The sequence below is a fragment of the Chanodichthys erythropterus genome, chromosome 16, assembly GCF_024489055.1.
Source record: "Chanodichthys erythropterus isolate Z2021 chromosome 16, ASM2448905v1, whole genome shotgun sequence".
In the NCBI taxonomy this organism is placed as follows: domain Eukaryota; kingdom Metazoa; phylum Chordata; class Actinopteri; order Cypriniformes; family Xenocyprididae; genus Chanodichthys; species Chanodichthys erythropterus.
This window is the reverse complement of record NC_090236.1, coordinates 4,831,653-4,855,068: the sequence shown is the minus strand read 5'-3', so window position 1 is coordinate 4,855,068 and position 23,416 is coordinate 4,831,653. Positions and strand designations below refer to the sequence as shown.

Genomic DNA, 23,416 nt, shown 5'->3' with positions numbered 1-23,416 from the left:
GTGTATTATAGGGCCCAAAATGTAAAAAAAGAAAATATTACAAAAAAATTCATCCTTCTGTCCTTTTAAATGTCCATGTTAAAAGAGCACTTTTGGTTGTTTAGTGAAGCTGATACCCGTATGTCCAACTTCGGCATGGGGTCTTCCTTCATTTTTAATTTGTAGCTCCTGCTCTCAAATTGTAACTTGGTAAATTTGTTGGCTATCAAATATTTAATATATCTACTGTCCATAATTAAGGTATAGTCACTAGATTATCAGCAGGAACGGTTCAAACTTATATCACGTAATTTGCATCTCTGCGATGATTGGTTGATGAAAGTCAAATACTCGATGTTGATTGGCTAATGTTTTCTACCAACAGATGAAAAAAGTCTCTGGGAATGGATTTGTCTCCCCCTCCCCTTCTCTATCCCCTCAGACTCGCCTTAGCACAGTTTCCCGAACGGCAGATTCAGGAAAGAGCAGCGGTTGTTCCGACTACAGTGATATTTTATGGTGTTACAATGGTGAAATTACAAACAAGAAAAACTGACCTTCTCAGACATGAAATGAAATTAATAACTGAGAATTTTATTTACTTTAAATCATTCTTCTCCCATTTTACACTTCAAAATTTTGGGTAGGCTGTACCTCCCCTGACAAGCCGTCACATTTCAGCTGCAGTGTTTTAGACAACCACCCTTTTACCTACACGAATTGCGTGCAACCTTATCGTCAAATATATAAATAATTTTTGGGAAATTGCATTTAAAATCCACTTGACATTGTCAAGGCATGTACCCCTTTGAATGGACATGCTTCTAACCCATGAGCATCAACATATATGCAACATACAGGACAGCACAAGTATTACATAAAAGCAAGAGACATAATTTGTTCCTTTTATTGTCCAGACATTGCCATTTTGTTTCTTTGTCCTCTGTCTCGCTTGCTCTTTCCCTTTTTTTGGACACGTTGATCTTTTGTCCGCACTGTAATCACAGACACATACACATATAGATGTGCAAACACGCGCACAGGTTAAGTGCCTGCTTGCTGATTGGTTGAGCTAAAGGATGATGTAATCGTTGCCAATACTTTTGTCCTCCTGGTATCCAGATCGATGATGTCATAATGTGTGTGCCAGAGAGAGTGTGCAGTCAGAATGCCAATGTGTTGGAGTGCTGCCCTCTGGTGACAAACACATGTCCTACAAGCCAACACATAATCACACTGATTGGCTAAACTGGCTGTATAAAACATGGTTTGTGTTGTAAAATTCAAAGAACACTGGAGCTTTTAATACATTTACAAAGAATATGTATAGTCGTTTGAGATGTATGTTAATTATGACATGATATACATGAAAAAGGGACATTCATGCTTTCAAGACAAAATAAATATGAATTTGAATGTATATACAAGCTAAGCTGGGATATTTGCAGCACAGTCTTATCTGCATCTAAAATGATAAATGCATGAAACAAGTATATGGCAGTTTATTGTGTTAAAGTGTAATGGTGTGTGTGTTTCAGCATGGCCGCGGTACCGTGTTTTGCGTATCCTGGATGTCGGGCAGTATAATCTGGAGATCACGTCAGCAGACTTGACCGATGACTCGCTGTACGAGTGTCAGGCCACTGAAGCCGCTCTGAGGTCCAGAAGAGCTAAACTCACTGTTCTGAGTGAGTACACATGAAAAATATGCACTTTTTTGCTTGAAATTCCTGTGAATTTCAGTATGCTGTACAATTATAGCGCACTGTGTGGAATATTGTATCCCACAATGCATGCACTCAACATGACTTTCCATTTTCAGTGTGATGAATGAACCTAAAACACTTTTGTCAATCATTATTTGGTCAAAATGCACTTTTATACACATGTGGATACAAAAGTCAAAGTAATTTTTTTTTTCTGCTGAATTTTAATGAGGTCATGTGACAATTTTGTAATACTGTTTACTCTACTACTGTTTTATTTATTTATTTTTACATATGGGTCAATGACGTGACGGGTCATTTTTTTGTCCAAAAGCCTTAATAATAATAAAAACCAAAGATATGACATCTAAAGTATGTAAGGTAGTACAGCTAGAACTGTTTTATTGAGTCCAAAAGGTTTTTATTATTTTTTGCTACATATAAAGGTATTTAAAGGTTTTGAAGTTTCAAAAGGTCATTCGGTTTAACCGTCCAAAGGCCAATACAGCAATTTCATTTGTGATTAAAATGTCTTAAAAAGTAATAAATGTATGTCATTTTTATTCTGGTATGATTTTATAACATCATATATCAACATAGTGCAAAATGGTATTAAAATTAGATGTAGAAGTCGTGGCTTTGTTATGAGAAAGAATGTCCGGAAAAATGAATTTCATTGATGTAATTTTGAGTAACCAATATAAAAGGACCATTTTAGATCTAGTAATGTTGTCAGTATCATGTGACAAGATGTGACATCATTCAGACACCTGCAAAGGACCTCATGGTCATAAGGCAAAGTAACTAACTCTCTCTTAACTATTTGAAAAATTAATGTTTTCACTTGCTCATACACATGTCCCGAAACATCAGATCATTCAGTACAACCACTATAAAACATGGAAAATGTTGTAATATTTTTTTTAAAAAGTTGTACTAAATAGAAAATGTTTGATTGCCCTTTTGATACAGCCTGTTAGAATTTTTTTTGAAAATATCGTCATTTGGTAACCAAAAGTGTAATTCGGTAAAACTGAAATTTTTGTTGAACTGAATGACTTTTTTTGTAAAAATGACAAAAGCAGTGTTAATTGATTATAAAAACTACATAATCTCATTGTTAACACTTAATAAAACTTCAAAATTAATTATATCTCCATTATGTTTTTTTTTATACTTTTAAAAACCTTATTCGTCAATGACCCATATATGTAATTTTTTATTTTAAAAAGTATGCAGTATACAGTATGTACAGTGCCATATACACTAGTATTCCAGTCCAAGCCAGCGGTACACAGGAAGTCTCTTTCTAAAGAATACATTCTGTTTTCTTTATTTAACTTGTTTTGTAGGGACACTAATAGCAACTCCAGAGATGCTGCTCTACTGCCTTGAAGCAATTTAATTATCTACATTCCCTCTCTCTGTCTCTTTTATTTATGTGAAGCTTTTCTGCCGTGATATACAATAGGTGTACATTGCCATTACACAGACATTATTGAAAAATCAAATCACTTTAGTCAGATTACTGCATACTCAAGTGAAACAATGCAGTAATAAACATTCCACACATGGCATCGGCAAGATTTTTAAACTGTTTTTGAAGGAACTTTCTTATGCTGATTATTATTAAAAATTATATTATAATATGCTGATGTTGCTCAAAAAAAACATTTCTTATCAAATAGTTGTGCTGCTTAATAGTTTTGTGGAAATCGTGATTATCGTTATTTACATTTACACTTTTGATCAATTTAATGCATCCTTGTTGAATAAAAGTATTCATTTCTTTTTTTTTAATTCTTATTGACCCCAAACTTTTGGACCGCAGTTTATAAAACATTGTGTAGAAAAAAATCTTTTATCCAATTGGAATATCATATACATCAGTATTTATAAATGTTATCTGTGTGCACTGTGTGTAAGTCACTTTCAGTGTATTATCTGTGTGTCTGTGTAGTTCCCCCTGAAGGTCCTGTTATCGAGGGCTCTCCAGAGATCCTGTTGACGGCAGGAAGCTCATATAACCTCACCTGTGTGTCTCGAGGAGCAAAGCCACTGTCAACGATAGAATGGTACAAAGATGGGATCATAGTGGAGGGAGCCCATACCAGCACTGTGAGTGAAGACACAAGCAAATGTGACACAATGATCACATTCATGTGAGAACATACAGTCATATCAATCAGTCATTCTTAATATCTATATATCTGTCTATCAGGAGGTGTTAGCTGACAGGAAAAGGGTGACCACAAAGAGTTTTCTGGAGATCCAACCAGTGGACACAGACACAGGACGAAATTTCACCTGTGTGGCCTCAAATCTGGCCGCCCCTCTCGGGAAGAGAGCCACTATCACTCTCAACATCCACCGTAAGTGTTTGTGCTTGCATACATTTATTTTATTGTACTAACATATTGTATATCCACAAAAAGAACCCTGACGACCTCTCGCTCTCTCTCCAGATCCTCCTACAGTCATTCTGTCCATAGAGCCTCGGTCGGTTCTAGAAGGAGAGCGAGTTACCTTTACCTGCCAGGCCACTGCCAACCCTCCCATTATGGGCTATAGGTTAGTGTGTGTAGTGTGGGTGGATATGCTGATCTCATTAATGTGCTCTTCTTGTCTTAAATATGTGACCCTGAACCACAAAACCAGTCATAAGTCACATGGGTATAATATTTGTAGCAATAGTCCAATAATACATTGTACAGGTCAAAATTATCGATTTTTCTTTTATGCCAAAAATCATTAGGATATTAAGTAAAGATCATGTTCCGTGAAGATATTTTGTAAATTTCCTACCGTGAATATATCAAAAATGTATTTTTGTGAGTTGATATGCATTGCTAAGGTCTTCATTGGGACAACATTAAAGACATAATTTTCTCAATATTCAATTTTTTTTTGCACTCTGAGATTCCAGATTTTTAAATAGTTTTATCTCGGCCAAATATTGTCATATCCTAACAAACCATGCATCAATGGAAAGCTTATATATTCAGCTGAAGTATATGTCTAAATTTATATGAAATTAAGAAGTGTTGGCAACTAGCTGAAAGAAAATATTTCATAATTTTTTTAAATATTTATTTTATTTCAAATAATAAAAATGTTTTAAATTTAGTTTTAGTTCATTACAATAACCCTGGTGTGTTGTAGGTGGGCTAAAGGGGGCGTGATTCTGGACGGAGCGAGAGAAAGTGTGTTTGAGACGACAGCAGATCACTCGTTCTTCACTGAGCCCGTGTCCTGCCTGGTCTTTAATGCAGTGGGCAGCACTAACGTCAGTATATTGGTGGACGTTCACTGTGAGTATCTCAGTCGGTCAGTTCAATGATCTACCATACATGTTCTTTTATGGGTGTATGTTAGACCATATGTGTTTGCCAGTGCTACGCAGTGCAAATTATGTTTTTTTATTTCAGTCCCAAATTTAAATATAATTTAATATAATTTAAAACAAAAAGTAAAGGCACAGTTTAGTATTTTTCAGTGTGCTCTGACTTGGCATTTCCTTATCTAGACAACACCATTTCCTCACTGTTTCTTAAAGGGCAGATTGCAATTATTCTGGTTATTAAATTTAAGAAAAATGTATTAACTTTTATTTTATGTTTTTGTTTTTCAGTTTAATTTTGATTTTAGTTTGTTATATATTTATTGTATTTTTTTTGTAATGTCTGTTTTTATGAGTTTTTTTTTAAATCATCTTCGTATTGTTGTAGTTAATTACTTTATTTTCTCTCTGGTAGTTGGTCCGATTTTGGTGGTGGAGCCGAGGCCTGTAACAGTGGATGTCGACTCTGATGTCACACTCAACTGCAAATGGTCAGGAAATCCTCCACTCACCCTCACATGGACCAAGAAGGGCTCCAGTATGGTAAGTGCACACTAGGTAATGGATCCTACATATTTCAGTATGTATCGATACTAAAATATCTAAAACGGTTCAAATACTCCTTTTCTGCAGTATCGATATAGCAATACCAGTTGTGCATTCTCACTCTCTTTTCTCTCTGACGAAAAATTGACACACACCCACCTCCTCTCACTCACATGTCGCATTCGCTCCGACTGAATAGTGCTTGTATTTCGCACTCACACCAAAAGCGTGGTTGCCACTGATCTATATAAGTGGTACGCTCTCATCAATCCACCTATCAAACAGCTCGCGAGTATCAAATTGACTTCTTTTTCATGGCTTATTGCGCTTAAACAAATACGTACAAAATTTTGCAAAAATGCCTGTCTTACTGAGTATTCAGGTAAATACAGTGAGTTTTGGAACGTAAACAGTTGAGAGAAAATGCATGATGTGTAACAGTATATTGGATCCGTGTATAAGCTCTTAAAGTGACAGCAGCCTCATAAACCTGCTGCTTTCCATCATGTTAATTGAAGAACAAAAGACAAAGAGAAAATCTCTCACTGCTCTTGACTGAATTACTTTTGTAACTTTAATTGTAAGCATGAAAATAATGTAATTTATTACTCATCCTCATGTCATTCTGTAAGACCTCCGTTCATCTTTGGGACACAAATTAAAGGAACACTCCACTTTTTTTGAAAATAGGCTAATTTTCCAACTCCCCTAGAGTTAAACAGTTGAGTTTTACCGTTTTCGAATCCATTCAGCCGATCTCCGGCGGTCCCACTTTTGGAGTTGGAAAATGAGCCTATTTTCAAAAAAAGTGGAGTGTTCCTTTAAGATATTTTTGATGAAATCCAATGGCTCAGTGAGGCCTCTATTGCCAGCAATGCCACTGAACCTCTCAAGATCCATAAAGATTCTAAAAACATATTTAAAACAGTTCATGTGAGTACAGTGGTTCTACCTTTATATTATAAAGTGACGAGAATACTTTTTGTGCACCAAAAAAAAAACTAAATAATGACTTTTCAACTATACCTAGTGATCAAAACACTGCTTCATATCTTTACGAATCTTTTATTTCAAATTCAGTGCTTCAGAGTGCCAAAGTCACATGATTTCAGTAAACGAGGCTTCGTTTAAGCGATCCGAACCACTGATTCAAAACAAAAGATTCGTAAAACTCTATTGTATTGTATTCTATTGCATTTATTTGTGCTTATTTATAACTGACTGTGTAATTCTCTTTTTTTGTAAATATAGTTCAACGGTTCAAATAAAGCCTCCCTGTTAAGCTATTACAATAAAATTACCCAAATGATCAAAACATTATGAGATAATAACTAATGATCTGTATGGCGGTATAAATGGCAGTTTTCCCCGTGGTATTGAAAATGGTATAGAATATCGATATTTTTCAAGATAAGTTAGACATTACAGTATCGTGACAACACTACTACAGAGTGCACTCACAAAACAAAACAAAATGAGCTAATACACTGTCTGCACAAAAAACAAAAATGCTGTATAGACCATTTGTAACATTGTCTATCTTTCTTTCTACCTCTCTTTGTTGTTTAGGTTCTCAGTAATAGTAATCAGTTATTTCTGAAGTCTGTGAGTCAGGCAGACGCAGGACAGTATGTGTGTAAAGCCATCGTCCCCAGAATCGGCGTCGGCGAGACAGAGGTCACGCTCACAGTCAATGGTCAGTAACAAACATTTAACTACACAAAAATACGTCACTGCAAATATACACATTTTGAACCTGCAATTCAAAAATATTTCCACAGTTGAAAAGTCATCTTCTCACATAGCTCAAGATTCCTATGGACTTTGTTTATTCTAGATAACATAAACCTTCAATCTTTTTGAATGTCTGCGCAAGGCTGCTAAAATATGAAAAGTATGATATGGCTCTGTTATAATGTCATTGGTTATATGTCCAGGTCCTCCAATCATCTCAAGTGAGCCAATCCAGTACGCCGTAAGAGGAGAGAAGGGGGAAATTAAGTGCTACATAGCCAGCACCCCTCCGCCGGACAAAATCGTGAGTTGAAATTCCACTCTATACATACATGCAGCTTTTATTGCAGGTTATTAAAGACAGCACATGTGGCTTGCTGTGATTAACAGCAGACAATACATTTCATGCATCCCTCAGATAGTGTGCAAAAATGAATGTGAAATAAAGTAAAGAATTTTTCAGTATAGACATGAAGAGTTTGGTTCCAAAACACAATAACTCTAAATTTTGATGAATTTGAGTATAAAGGTGTTTTCTTTACCAAGAAAGTGGCAAGATTAAAACCACTATTTTCAGTTTCAAACTTTCACATAGCATCTTTTGATTTGAATTAAAAATTCAAATCTACATTTTGATTTTAAAAAGTTTATTATAAAAACGTATTATTTTTTTCCCAAAATGCAATAAATCCATGACATTTTTTTTTTCAAAATGCAATTAATCCATCAATATAAACGTTATTTTTCAAATTGAAAATACACAACAAAGTAAGTTGATTCACATATATGACAGAGTCTAAACTTTGCCAATAATTATTTTATATACAGGCATTTTACTAAAAATACATTCAGCCGTCGCTCCCAAAATTAATTCAACAGGTCATCTTGTTAATATTATAAATTATTTACAGATTAAAGAGTATCTGGCGCCACCGCACAGTTAAATAAACACATTTGGCGAGTAGCCTACATTGGTATTAAAAACGGCTTTTTAAAAACGGCTTCAATGTTTACAGTGCGTGGAATGGTGCGCTGTGATTGGTTGAGTGGATATATATGTTTTCTGTAGATATGTATGATACGGATATGTATGTTCTGCAGAGAAAGGAGACTGACATTTGTCGTGTTCTGGAAAGAAAGGGAGAAAACATGACAGAATAACACGACGGATATCGCATTTTGCGCAAAACTAATAAATGACTTTTCAATATCGACCAGATTTTGGCGGAAACTAAATTTTTTTGAAAATGCCGTTTTATCGTGTTTTGGAACCAAACTCTTCATATGTTTTAAAGTTTGTCCTTTTGATGTGAAGCTAATTCTTCCTTTTTTTAGGTGTAGGAAATTCTGGGTAATTTTTCTGGGCTTTCAATGCTGTTCCTTGGCACGAGAAATGACATAAAGCAGCTTTAAGTACATATACTGCCCCTAGAATGTATTCTCTTAATGTGTCTCTTACTGTACTTGTTTTATTCGTCCTTCTTTTATCATCTTTACACTATGCTTGATTGAATACTGAAAGAGTGATAGAGCAATGCCAAAGGAAGCGTGAAAAATAGAGGTCAAGAAGATATCAAATGAGACATGAAAGATGAGGTGGGCTGACGGGGAGGGGGGAGAAAAAGAGTGACAGCGCAGAACAAAGTCCTGTACCTTTCAGTGTCGATTATCACTGGCAGACGACGCGACATGACAGACAAATGAGTGAGCTTTTAACAATCTCAGCACTTTACTCAACGCTCTGCCTCTTTTCCTCTTTCCTCTCTCTCTCTCTCCCGCTTTCTCTCTTCCACCTGTCCTCTAGTCACCCTCCTCTTTTTCATTCTCCTTCATCCATCTTTCTAGTCACTCTTTTTCCTTTCTCTTTCCTTTCATTGGCACAAAAAATACCGCTGTGCCAAATAAGTAAAATAAAAGTTATATAAGAATAGTGCATTAAACAAGTAGTATTAACAAATAAAACAGAAAGCATGGTGTATATAAAAGTAATAATAAAAGAAATAAAATGAAACAATAGTCCACAAATATAACAAACTAGAATAATTGATTAGGATAATATTTAAGCAAATTATTAAAGTGGATAACAATGAAATTAAAAATATATGTGCCTATAATAGTGCTACTGTGCATAAGTTTAGTGACAGATTCATTCTGAAGTCATCTACCGCTCGCTCTCTCTCTGAACCCTCTCTGGATAATGAGACATGGCACACCAGGACTGGCCTTAATGTGAAGACGGTACTTATGAAATAATGAATAATGGAATGAATGAGAAAAAAAGGTGGAGAGGAAAGGAGAGCAGGCCATATGCTTTTGTTCCTCATCCTCTCGTCCTTCCTGTTGCGCCCCCCGCTCCCGCTCCCTCTGTTGTCAGTTTGAGAGGGACATTAGCGCTGTGAATATTTGATGGAGTGTTGTTCATTTTGTATGAACTATCTGCTCTCTCACAATTCAGAGCAAAATCCTAAAAGATCTGAATCCCTGCCTGTGTATGTATGTTTTTTATGTATTTTCAAAAATGTATGACGTTCCCATGTCGCTGTTTACTAATGTGTATATGTGTGTGAATGCATGAATGTTTTTTTCTGCAGGTTTGGGCCTGGAAGGAGAATGTGTGGGAAAAAGAGAGAGGAACGCTTTTGGAGAGGTACACAGTTGAGCAGAGCAGACCTGCATCACAAGGGGGCGCCGTTCTGTCCACGCTCACTATCAATAATGTCATGGAGTCAGATTTCCAGTCCACTTACAACTGCACGGCATGGAACGCCTTTGGACCAGGAACTATGATCATCACCCTGGAGGAGACAGGTCAGAAAAAAACATTGGCAGATGCAGAATAAAGTCTAATGATGTGTCTCATTCTCCCTCTTTGTCAGATATAGTGTCTGTTGGTATAATACCTGTCTCTCTTTAGGGGGCTTTCTTTCACCATAGGTGTCTTTTTTTTTAGTTATATAAGGCCTGTAGTGTAGATATAATACCTGTCTCTTTCTCAGATATAGCATCTGTAGGTGTTTTTCTCTCAAATACATAATAATACCTTTCTCTGTCAGATAAAGTCACTGTAGATATCTTTCTCTCAGATTTATAAGGCCTATAGATATAAACCTGTCTAAAGATATAGTGTCTGTAGGTGTCTTTCTCTCAGATATGGGCTATTCTACAGAATTGGTTCAAAGTCAGAGTTGAAAACAGTATTTTAAATGTATTTCTAGTAATTGTGCAGTTAATTCTCATATTGTATTTTTAGAATATTTTTCCTCTCCTTAAATTTGTCACAACTGAAACACAATAATAAATAATTTAATAAGAAGGGTTATATTGACCTATTGAGATTTTGTTTACAAATACATTGTAAGTATATTTTTTTGCTATTTTATTAAAAACAAATTCACAGGTATATAAATAACAATTACAATTTTAACAATATTTCAAGTGTAATTTATGAGATTTGTTGTATTTTGAATCCTATTTTTCTTTGTAAAAGGCATAAAGTTAATTATGCTGATTTCAAAGTTAAGGATTCATTAGTTTGAATATACACTGAACCAAACACTATAATAACATCTTAGTTGATAATTCAGTATACTTTATTTTTGATGAAACATCCCATGTTTTGGTCGTGACTGCACATTTTCGGCAATGACGGTAATGTTTTGGTAGTGACCACATCACATTACAGAACTTACGTACTAAAACACTACTAAAACAAACTTAAATACTAATGATTTCCACAACTGTATTAAAATTGTATTTCCCCCAAATAAAGGATTATGTGTTCCCTTTTGTCACTACCAAAACAATGTCAGTAGTGACAATTTTAGATACTTTTAAGCCTAGCTCAAAGATGCTAATCAGCACATGGTTAGCTAGCACAGTTCTGAACAGTTGTACACACATAAAAACTAAATTTTATAGAATAACTCCCAAAAACGTTTGCTTAATTGTAGAAAAAAGGTATTTGGTAGTGACATTCCTTGAAGTTAAGCACAGATTTTCAGACTTTTGAACACATTTACCTCAAAATTGATGTGACCTATCACCATGTAGCTATGAGAGAGAGAGACAGGAATATTTCCAGATCAAAAATGTAGGGGTGTGGTTAAAATCAGTCTCAGCCTATGGACAAAAACATACACTGTTTCGGTAGTGACAAGAATATGTTGGACACTTGAAAAGTTACAAAAATTATTTCAATATTTTCACAAGTTGAAATTTTGGGGTTAGGGTTCGGGACAGCCCCCTCCCAGTTGAAAGTAAATAAATGATGATTATATATATATATATATATATATATATATATATATATATATATATATATATATATATATATATATATATATATATATATATATATATTATATAAAGCTTACCAATATTTTAAATAGATAATAGAAGGATCTTAGTAAATGTCTAACATTTAAATATTTAAATGCTTTTAAAATGTTTTATGGTTGTGGGACAGCAGTTTGCACCAATTCTGTAGAATACTGTATATATATACTGTGTATATATACTGTATATATAGAATACTGGCCATATACTGTATAAGGCCTATATATATATTACCTATTGTTCTCTCAGATACAGTGTCTGTAGGTATCTTTCTCTCAGATATATAAGAGCTCTAGATATAATATCTGTCTCTCTTTCAGATATAATGTCTGTAGGTGTCTTTCTAACAGATATACAGTATAAGGCCTCTAGAAATGTACCTGTCTCTCTCTCAGATAAAGTGTCTCTTTGTCTTTCTTTCAGATATATAAGGCCTACAGACATAATACCTGTCTCTCTCATACCTGCCTCTCGCAGATATAGTGTCTATAGGTGTCTTTCTTACAGATATATAACATCTCTAGATGTAATACCTGTCTCTCTCTCTGATGTAGTGTCTGTAGGTGTCTTTCTCGCAGCTATACATTATAACACCTGTAGATATATAATACCTGTCTATCTCATAGTGTCTGCAGGTGTCTTTCTCTCAGATATAGAATCCATAAAGTAGGCGTCTTTCTCTCAGACATTATGTCTGTTGGTGTCTTTCTTTCTAGTGCCTATAGATATAATACCTGTATCTTTTCTTTTAGATGTAGCATCTGTAGATATTATGCCTGTCTTTCTGTCTCAGCATCTTTTGTTCTCCCTCAGACATAGTGTCTGTAGGTATTATGTCTGTCTGTCTCATTTGTATAGAATATGTTGGTACAATCCCTGTCCCTCTGTGGCAATAGATATTATATCTGTGTCTTTGTCTTAGACATAGTACCTGTAGGTTATATTAGTGTCTGTGTTTAATACCTGTCTCTCTCTCTCTCTCTCAGGTAAAGTGTCTGTATGTTTTATACCTGTCTCTCTCTCTCAGATATAGTGCCTGTAGGTGTGATAGCAGGTGGATCTGTTGGATCTTCCATTTTGCTTCTGCTCCTCCTGTTTGCTCTGATATTCTATCTGTATCGACAACGCAAAGGCAGTGAGTACACTGTGTATATGTGTGTGGCTCTGTGTGTGTGCATCTGTGTTTCATGTTCATTTATTGGTGATGAATTTGTCCAATTTATCACTGGGGTTCAGATTCCAAGAAAATATATCTTCATGTGCATTAAAGGCAAAGCTCTGGAAGTCAAATTAGTAGATGATGCTTGATTGTAGTTTGGTGCCCCCATGTGGCTAGAGAACAGAAGAAAAAGGCCTGTCAAGAACGTGTCTAGGAAATTATATTTTTAAACCATATAATAATATAAACGTATATTTATTTATTATTTTCAAAAATAAGTATATTTTTAGGACCATTCATTTTTTTTTTGTGTGTGTGCTTTTTTTCATTATAAATTATGGTCATGACAAGGAAATAATGCACATACTTCCCTGAGATATTAAAAGTGAGATATTTGAATTGGGAAGTATTTATATTCATATGCATTTATATTTATGAAAATAGTTTATAAACTTCTTTTAATTTATGTTTGACCTAAAAGTCAAACATCCAGACACAATTCATATCAAATACTAAAATCTATTTTAATGATTATGATAATGATTTATGTGCCCTACCTTTTATAGAACAGCCTGCTAACACTAAGGTTGTAGGTTTAGGATGAGGTAACAATAAAATGACTGAGATCATAAACTTGCTTTCAGACCAATGCCTATTAACTACTGTGATTTAATGGAAGCATTAAGTCATTTCATTGATGAAACATAATGCAAGGCATTGTGTCAGTGATCTATTATGTTTCCAGGTCGTCGTGGAGTGACGCTCAAGCCAGACATTAAGGTGGAAACAGTCAACAAGGAGACTCACAGTCTTGAGGAAGAGGCAGCCAGCGCTTCCACAGCCACGCGAATGGTAAAGGCTATGTATTCTGTGAGTATCTATAGCATAAACTAGACTGTCAGGCTGTGTGATTTAACACCATTTAAACTAAGTCTGACATACTATTTTTTTGCTATAAAATATAATCAAATACAGACTTCTAAATCTTTTTTTTTTTCTAAAAAAAAAAGTTGTGGGCGACAGAGTTTGGTTACTTCACATCGATGCAAACATGGCATCGTTAAGTTTTATTCTAACCAGCTATAGAGAAGCATGACAAGACATTTTGGTTGGCATTTGTATGGTTAACCCCGCCCACAGTTAAATCTCATTGGCCTAAAATCCTGCTTCATGTTCATTAAAAGTTTGGGATTGGTAGTATTTTTGTTAATGTGTTTTAAAGAAGTCTCTTATGCTCACCAAGACTGCATTTATTTGATACAGTAAAAAAATTGGCACCCTTGGTAAATATGATCAAAGATGACTGTAAAAAATAAATCTGCATTGTTTATCCTTTTGATCTTTAATTCATAAAATTAGCAAAAATCAAACCTTTCATTGAAGGAAAAGAATTGAAAGTGGGGGGAAAGTCACATTATGAAATAAATGTTTATATCCAAAACACGTTGGCCACAATTATTGGCACCCTTTTATTTAATAGTTTTTGCAACCTCCTTTTGCCAAGATAACAGCTCTGACTCTTCTTCTATAATGCCTGATGAGTTTGGAGAACACCTGACAAGAGATCAGAGACCATTCCTTCATGCAGAATCTCTCCAGATCCTTCAGATTCCAGCTCCATATTGGTGCTTCTTCTTTTCAGTTCACTCCACTCATTTTCTTTAGGGTTCAGGCCAGGTGACTGGGATGGCCATGGCAGAAGCTTCATTTTGTGCTCAGTGACACATTTTTGTGTTGGTTTTGATGTTTGTTCCCTTTCAGTCGGTCACGTTCGACGTACGTCAATAGTGACCGACGAATTGGGATATTGCCAGAGAGCCCTATCAGCTTCGAGTGAACTAAAACAAGCTAATGGAATTGACGTGCGATATTTGCACAATGTGCACCACCCCCGTCAGGTGTATATAAATAGGAAAAAAAAGTCTTTCGCTTCGGGGCCAAACGTTTGGTGTCCTGCTTCAGACTTCTTTTCAGAAGAAAAGTGAAACCAAAACAGCCTCAGAAGAGGATTTAGCGTCTGTTTTGTGTTGGTGTGAAGGCACAACAGCGAGGTCGCAAGCTTCCCGGGGAGCCTGAGCTTAAAGCTCTCAACTGCTGTTTTAACAGCAACAAATTTCCCATTTAAAACGCAGTCTTTGTTGCGATTTGGGCCGGTTCCTCCCCGTGTGTTCGGGGAGTGGTGTACCCGAACACATCGCGTCACTCCCTGTGTGCATCAGCACGAGAGAGCTGACTTTCCCCTTCTAAAAGAGCTTCACAGACGTTTTTTCCAGCTCTGGTCGGAATGGCGGTTCCGAGGGCACCCGCCCGTGTCATCCTCCGCCTCTGCTAAGTTGGCAAAGCAGCAGCCAAACAGCAGAGTGCCGGTCGTGGACGTGGTGCCCAGCCCGTCTCAACCAAGCCAGGTGGTAAGCCATCGAGGAAGTCATGGTCCTGAGACGGGCGACCTGGAGGGGAAGGATCCTGCTCTTCTGGAGAGTTTTCCACCATCTCTCCCACCCCCAGAGGAGGGCCAGGGGGAATTTGTGAATATGTCTGTCAGTCTACCCACTTCCTCACAAAAAGAGCAGTTTCCCCAACCTCCAAGTCACAAGAGGGCAGCGTGCGAGGCCCCGCCTTGCCGCTCGCAGCCCCCTCTCACTTTGCCAGCAGTTGGCAGTGTAATGGTGCAGGCCGCGCCCTGTGCGCCGTCTCCCATGCGCACTGTCCGCCTCACAGAGTCTGACCACACTCCGGGCCGCTCCCATGCCGTCGAAGTCGGGTCCCCGTACTCTGCCTCGCTGCCTCACCCCCGGTGCGTCTGTGGTGCCTTTGGTCCCGCTGACTCGGTGTCTGGAAGCGTGGATAGCGCTCCCCAGCCCGTCCCGCTGAAACGCTATGCGATTCAGTTCGCCCGGCATCCCCCGGTTTTAGGGGTGTCCACTTCACTCAGGTGTCACTGGATAATGCACCTGTTCTCCGGGCGGAGATTGCTGTCCTCCAGGCGAAGGATGCAATCGAGCCGGTCCCTCCAGCCGATATGAAGTCGAGGTTTACAGCCCCTACTTCATTGTACCAAAAAAGGGCGGTGGGCTACGGCCGATCATGGATCTGCGCGTCTTGAACCGGTACCTTCACAAGTTGCCGTTCAAGATGCTCACGCAGAAGCACATTTTCGAATGCGTCCGTCCCCAGGATTGGTTTGTAGCGATTGACCTGAAGGACGCGTACTTTCATGTCTCGATTCTGCCTCGCCACAGACCCTTCCTATGGTTTCGAGGGTCGAGCATATCAGTACAAAGTCCTACCCTTCTGGCTGGCCCTGGCGCCCCGCGTCTTCACAAAGGATGCGGAGGTGGCAATTGTTCCCCTCAAGGAACAGGGCGTTTGCATCCTCAACTACCTAGACGACTGGTTGATCCTGGCCAGCTCACGAGAGCAGTTGTGCGAACACAGGGACATGGTTCTAGCTCACCTCAGCCGGTTGGGTGTTCGGGTCAACTCGCCCCCGGGCAGAGGATCTCTTATCTCAGTCTTGAACTAGACTCGGTCGCCCAGACTGCGCACCTCACCAAGGAGCACATCCAGTCAGTGTTGAACTGCCTGACTTCGCTCAAACGCAGGACAGCGGCCCCACTGAAAGACTTTCAGAGGCTCCTGGGGCATATGGCATCTGCAGCCGCGGTCACGCCGCTCGTATTGCTTCATATGAGGCCGCTTCAACACTGGCTCCGCGGCCGGGTCCCGAGATGGGCGTGGCAGCGCGGCAAGCTCCATGTCCCTGTGACACCAAGCTGCCGTCGCACCCTCATCCGGTGGTCAGACCCTTCATTTCTGCGGGCCGGAGTGCCCCTCAAACAAGTTTCCAGGCACGCTGTGGTCTCCACAGATGTCTCTGCCATCGGATGGGGGGCCACGTTCAACGGGCATGCAGTTTCGGGTCTTTGGACGGGGCCTCAACTGCATTGGCATATCAATTGCCTGGAGTTGCTAGCAGTACGTCTTGCACTGGGCCGCTTCAAGGAGCTTCTGTAAGACAAGCATGTACTGGTCCGCTCAGACAGCACTGCGGCCGTTGCGTACATCAACCATCAGGGTGGTCTACGCTCCCGTCACATGTCGCAACTCGCCCGCCATCTCTTGCTATGGAGTCAGATGCATCTGAGGTTGCTTCGTTGCATTCATGTCCCAGGTGTGCTCAACCATGCAGCCAACGAGCTCTCACGGCAGCCTCTACTTGCAGGCGAGTGGCGGCTCCATTCCCAGACGGTCCAGCTGATCTGGCAGCACTTCAGCGAGGCCCAGATAGATCTGTTTGCCTCCCCAGAAACTGCCCAGTGCCAGTGGTTTTATTCCCTGACAGGCGGCATGCTCTGCACGGATGCCCTGGCACACAGCTGGACCCGGGGTCTACGCAAATATGCGTTTCCCCCAGTGAGCCTTCTCACACAGCTCCTGTGCAAGGTCAGGGAGGACGAGGAGCAGGTCTTGTTAGTGGCCCCGTATTGGCCAACTCGGACCTGGTTTTCGGACCTGATGCTCCTCATGACAGCCACTCCTTGGCCAATTCCTCTGAGGAAGGACCTCCTGACTCAGAGATGGGGCACCCTGTGGCACCCGCGTCCCGACCTATGGAACCTCCACGTGTGGTCCCTGGACGGGATGCAGAGGTTCTGAGTGATCTCCCGCAAGCGGTCGTAGACACCATCACTTCCGCTAGAGCTCCTTCCACGAGGAGCCTCTATGCGTTAAAGTGGAACCTATTCGTTGAATGGTGCTCCTCTCGCCGAGAGGACCCCCGATCATGCTCGGTCAGATCTGTGCTTTCCTTCCTGCAAGAGGGCTTGGAGCAAAGGCTGTCTCCCTCCACCCTCAAGGTGTATGCTACCGCTATCGCCGCACATCACCATGCAGTTGATGGCAAGTCCCTGGGGAAGCACGATCTGATCATCAGGTTCCTGAGGGGGTGAGGAGACTGAATCCTCCTCGCCCTCCCTCTATACCCTCTTGGGATCTGACCATGGTTCTTACATCTCTCTGGGGTCATCCCTTCGAACCTCTGCAATCAGTCGAGTTAAAAGTACTGTCTCTTAAAACTGTCCTCCTGGTTGCATTGGCTTCGCTTAAGAGGGTAGTGGATCTGCACACATTTTCGGTCGACGAATCGTGCCTAGAATTCGGGCCCTGTGACTCGGATACGTGCTCAAGGTTCCTACCACTCCCTTCAGAGATCAGGTAGTGAACCTGCAAGCGCTGCCTTCGGAGGAGGCAGAACCCAGCCCTAGCTTTGCTCTGTCCCGTCCACGCTCTGCTTGTGTACGTAGACAGAATGCAAAGCTTCAGGACCTCAGATCAGCTCTTCATCTGTTACAGAGGCCAGCAGAAGGGAAAGGCTGTCTCCAAGCAGAGAATGGCCCACTGGATGGTGGATGCCATCGCCCTGGCGTACGAATCCCAGGGTGTGCCTTGCCCGCTTGGGTTGAGAGCCCACTCCACCAGAGGAATGCCCTCTTTCTGGGCGCTGGCTCATGGCGCCTTGCTAGCAGATATCTGTAGAGCTGCAGGCTGGGCGACACCTAACACGTTCGCTAGATTTTACGTAGATCTTACGTAACCGAGACCTTTTGGATCATTGTCCTGATGGAAGATCCAACCCCGGCCCATTATTGGATTTCTAGCAGAAGCGGTCAGGTTTTGATTTATCTGTTGATATTTGGTAGAATCCTTGATATCATATATCTGAACTAGATGTCCAGGACCTCCAGCAGAAAAATAGGCCCACAACATTAAAGATCCAGCAGTATATTTAACAGTGAGCATGGGGTACTTTTTATCCATGTGTGCACCAAACCCATCTGTTGGGTTTGCTGCCAAAAAACTATTTTTTTAGTTTTATCTGACCACAGAAGCCGGTTCCGTTTGAAGTCCAGTCTTGTCTGACAACTGAATATACTGGAGATTGTTTCTGGATGAGAGCAGAGGATTTTTCTTGAAAACCTCCCAAACAACTTGTGGGGATGTAGGTGCTGTTTAATAATTTTTTTTCTGAGATTCTGAGAGTCAAGACTCAACTAATCCCTGCAATTCTCTAGCTGTGATCCTTGAAGAGTCTTTGGCCACTCAAACTTTCCTCCTCACTGTGCATTAGACCAATTTAGAGACACGCCCTCTTCCAGGCAGATTTGTAACATCTTTAGTTGATTGGAACTTCTTAATTATTGCCATGATAGTGGAAATGGGGATTTTCAATGCTTTAGCTATTTTCTTACAGCCATCAGAACTATATTCTTTGGTTTTACTCATTATGATGAATGATTAAGGGAATTTGTGTTTCCTCATGTTTATACTCCTGTGGAACAGGAAGTCGTGACTGGACAATTTCATGTTTATGATCACCCTGGTGTGCTAAAAAAAAATTTAAATATGAATGGGAATATACTTCAGAGATATTTTATTCATAAAAAATTCTATGAGTGCCAATAATTGTGGCCAACGTGTTTTGGAGAAAAACAGTTATTTCATAATGTGATTTTCCCCCCACTTTCAATTCTTTTCCTTCAATGAAAGGTTAGATTTTTGCTAATTTTATGAATTAAAGATCAAAAGGATAAACAATGCAGATTTATTTTTACAGTCATCTTTGATCATATTTACCAAGGGAGCCAATAATTCTGAGCACCATTGTATTATAATAATAACTAAAATAAAATAACTGTTTTCCATTTGAATATATTTTAAAATTTTATTTATTCTTGTGATGGCTAAATTGTCAGCATCATTACTTCAGTCTTCAGTGTCACATGATCCTTCAGAAATCATTCAAATATCCAAACATTTACTATTATTATCAATGTTGAAAACAGTTGTGCTGCTTAATATTTTTTTTTTGTGGTTAAACTGATGTATTATTTGATGAATAGAAAGTTCAAAAGAACAAAATTGATTTGAAATATAAACCTTTTGTAACAAGTTGTTTTATAATAAATTGATTAATTTAATGCATTCTTGCTGAATAATAAAATATATATATATCTTACTGAACTCAAACTTTTGAACTGTAGGAGTTTAGGATTGCTGGGCCATTTCTGCTTAATTTGATCCACAACTGTAAAAGAGATAAATAAAAAGAATGACTGATGGAGAAAGACTTTCTTGCCACCACAAACTAAAGAACATCTGTTCTTCACCAATTCTGATAAAGCTGATATCCTGTTTTCCTCCCTCTCTCTCTCCTTCTCTTCCTCCCTCTCTCCGTGTGTGTGTTTTGTCGTTTGATGGTTTAGTTTCTTCCCTCTGTCTCCCTCTCTCCCTCCACCCAGCCCTTCAAAGATGACATGGACCTGAAGCAAGACCTCCAGAGCGACACGCTGGAAGCCAAGGTGGAGGAGTATGAGCCCAAGGTGAGAAACAGAGCAGGTGCATATAGACATGAATGATACACTTAAAGGTAAAGTGTGCAATTCTAGTTTACTATTTATTGTGCCAGTTAATTATGTAAAGACAACGTGAAGTAAGCTAATTGCCTCTAAACACTGTGGTGCTATCAAGCATTTCACTGTTTAAAGGTGCAGTAAGCAATTTCTGAGAAATGATGTTGATATTTGAAATCACCAAAAACAAACACGTCCCTACCCAAAATGATCACATATCTTTATAGCTCCGCCCCCAAATTCACAAACACACTATGCAACACAGGCACTACTTGAGTGTATAGGCCCCTTACTGCTGATTAGCTACAAGTGTGTTTTGGTGCTCGAGTCTGATCCACTTTTTTCTCAAAAATTGCCTACTGTAACTTTAGGCACCCTAAAGAAGAATTTATCATGGGTTTCACAAAAAATATTAAGCAGCATAAGTGTTTTCAACATAAAGAAAAAAGAAATGTTTCTTAAGCACCAAATCAGCATGTTAGAATGATCATGTGACACTGGAGTAATGATGCTGAAAATGCAGCTTTGCCATCACAGGAATAAATTACTTTTGAAAATATATTCAAATAGAAAACAGTTATTTTAAATGGTAATAATATATCACAGTATTACTGTTTTTACTGTATTTTGATCAAATAATTGCAGCCTTGGTGAGCAGAAGAGACTTCTTTAAAAAACATTTAAAAATCCCCAAACTTTTGAACGCTAGTGTCTATACACAGAGGTTTCCACACACCTATACAGTGTATATAAACTTGACACATACCCTAACTAGTGCATCACATGTTTGTCATTTCAGGACCCCACCAATGGCTACTACAATGTTCGAGCTACGACACATGACGAGGTCCGCGCCTCTACCCGCTCCCTGCTGTACCAGGAATTCCGGCCACCGAATCCTGCTTCAGTTTCAGCATCAGCCGGCGGCCCAGTGGCCAACATTCACCCCGCTCCTACAGGACGTTACGAGCCCCGGCCCGCTTCCCGAATGGCTCACAACACATACGCCCATTTTAACACCATTGCCAGGGCGTCACAAATCCAAGCCCCGCCCAACCCTGTCTCCAAGACCACAGACTATTCTGGAGACCGTGGCCTACTGGAATCAACCAATCCGCTGGCTTTTGACAGCTATGCTTACTCAACGACACCTCAATACAGGTTAGGCTTTGCTCCGCCTTTAGAGGCAGGACCAGCCTATGAAATGTATCCCACGGGACAAGGGGTGGGGACAAGTCAAGACGCTAATGTAGGAAAATACCCCAGCTCCGCCCAATTTCCATATTCGACCCCGCCCACAGAATACTCTCAGAGACACACGCAGAGAATGCAGACTCATGTGTGAGACCAACACACTTTTCCTCACAAAAAAGCACTTCCGTGACGCAAATATATGGTACACATGCTCATTATTACACTTTCTTACAGTCCAACACAACTATATGCAAACACACACACAAACTGCATTTTCTACCTTTACAACAACATGACTGAAAGAAAAAAAAGTGCCAAAATACTAAATGACTGCAGCAGAAGAGGAAAACACAAAAGGTCACAGCGATGAGAGGAGAGAAAGCAAGCCAGTGCCATTGGTCGTATCATCTTTCCCTCTTCTTTCCAAATTTTTCTTTGAACAAGAGGAGTTTATGTGGCAAATACAGTCCTCTAGAATCTCTACTAATGCCCACACCAAAATGAGACACTGCAAAGCAGTTATTGGACGTTTTCTCCAAGTGAGTCAGTAGTGGCTGTTTTTTTTTTTTTTTAAAGAATGGCCAATAAAAGGCTGGAGGGCACCAGAAGCCATCGACTACTGGGTGTAATGCCCAGTGAAAGCCTGATCTCTATGCACTGGAGTTTACACTGGACCTGTCCCATTACTCAACCTAATAAAATATGATGTGTTTTAAATGATGGGAATTGTGGGTGGGCTCACACTGATTGTATAATCTACAATGTGATATCGCAGAACAAGTCAATCAGTTGAAGAATACTGCAGGTGTCGACAATCGCTTGTGAAATAACCCGCTCACCACTGCTCACACTGCCCGAGCTCCTCGTAGGAATAGCTGTCCGCTGCCAGTTTGAACTCTTCTGATAGGACGGAGATGTGAGTATCTGGGTAAACGCCACCAGTGCTTTTAACTCTGAAAGCTGGAGTTTATGTAACATTTTAGGATTTTTTAAACAAATGGATGCTACTCACAGAGTGTCAAAGTGAGCTTACAGACTCTTCTCTGAACACACGCTCTGCCTCCTTCCAAGAAAACCTCACGAGTATTTGACGCTTTGTGTTTCTGTGTGTGTGTGTGAGAGAGAGTGTGTTTGCTCATGTGATGTGAAGGAAACAACTGAATGTGATGAATCTCTTTCTCTGAAGTGTCCATGTGTTTGTCCTTCACACTTTCAAAGTAGAGTAGAGTGCTTTTCCATATTTGTATCTGAACTAAATTGCATTTGAAAGCGCTTTTATAGTATTTTTCTAAGAAAGGGGTCAGAGATTGAATGGTTTTTTGGTAAGCAATGTAAAGGAGAAAATTGTTTAAAAAACTTTTTTTATGTTCATGATTTGTACATTTGTCTAAATTCTTGAAAGGGATTTTGAATCAGATCATAAGTTTAAAAAATATCAAAATTGAAGCAATTTAGTCTAAAAATTGTAAGTTTCTGTAAAATCTCTTTTACGCTAAATAAAGTTGGGCTTTTATTATATGAGCTCAAAAACCTTGGCAACTTTTGCTCTTCAGAAAAGCTCCGTTTGCGCAGAATATGTTTCTGCTGTCGAGTTTAAATCTGGCTTGATTTAGGCTTACTCTAATGAAATTTACAGGACTTGACCCTTGGTCTATATTAAACTATTTTGAATGTTCAAAATATGCAATGATCAATACAGTTTTGTTCAACAAATTAGCAACTCTAATTGGTTTTGTCAAAAATAAAGCAAATTTTCCAGTGAATTGGTTTACAGGAGGTGCAGTTATGAAATGGGTTTTCATTAACCATGTTAGGTCTCTTGATGATTTTGAAACTTTTGGGCAGCTTTATGTATGAAGAGAAGATGAATTTGACAATGATCAAATTCACATATCAGAGATGGAATGAATGTGCAATACTGTGTTTATAATGTGTGAATATGAGAGCATGTTTCAGTGTGACTTGAAAAATTCATTTGTTCATGCTCCTGTTAAAAAAAGACCTGTACTTCATA

General features: G+C 39.2%; 1 protein-coding gene across 1 annotated transcript in view; it reads left to right on the top strand.

The window, feature by feature from the left end:
• The window catches only part of kirrel1b (kirre like nephrin family adhesion molecule 1b), a 56,724-nt gene extending 33,315 nt beyond the window's left edge, over nucleotides 1-23,409 (top strand). Inside the window, exons 3-15 of the mRNA XM_067362954.1 lie at nucleotides 1,518-1,667; nucleotides 3,646-3,803; nucleotides 3,907-4,057; nucleotides 4,151-4,256; nucleotides 4,848-4,996; nucleotides 5,441-5,568; nucleotides 7,141-7,267; nucleotides 7,509-7,609; nucleotides 9,897-10,113; nucleotides 12,668-12,775; nucleotides 13,545-13,651; nucleotides 20,062-20,178; nucleotides 21,008-23,409. Coding sequence (XP_067219055.1) covers nucleotides 1,518-1,667; nucleotides 3,646-3,803; nucleotides 3,907-4,057; nucleotides 4,151-4,256; nucleotides 4,848-4,996; nucleotides 5,441-5,568; nucleotides 7,141-7,267; nucleotides 7,509-7,609; nucleotides 9,897-10,113; nucleotides 12,668-12,775; nucleotides 13,545-13,651; nucleotides 20,062-20,178; nucleotides 21,008-21,553 — 2,165 coding nt within the window. The 3' untranslated portion in view covers nucleotides 21,554-23,409. The remainder of the gene's footprint in view (nucleotides 1-1,517; nucleotides 1,668-3,645; nucleotides 3,804-3,906; nucleotides 4,058-4,150; nucleotides 4,257-4,847; nucleotides 4,997-5,440; nucleotides 5,569-7,140; nucleotides 7,268-7,508; nucleotides 7,610-9,896; nucleotides 10,114-12,667; nucleotides 12,776-13,544; nucleotides 13,652-20,061; nucleotides 20,179-21,007) is intronic.
• The last annotated feature ends 7 nt before the right edge of the window (nucleotides 23,410-23,416 follow it).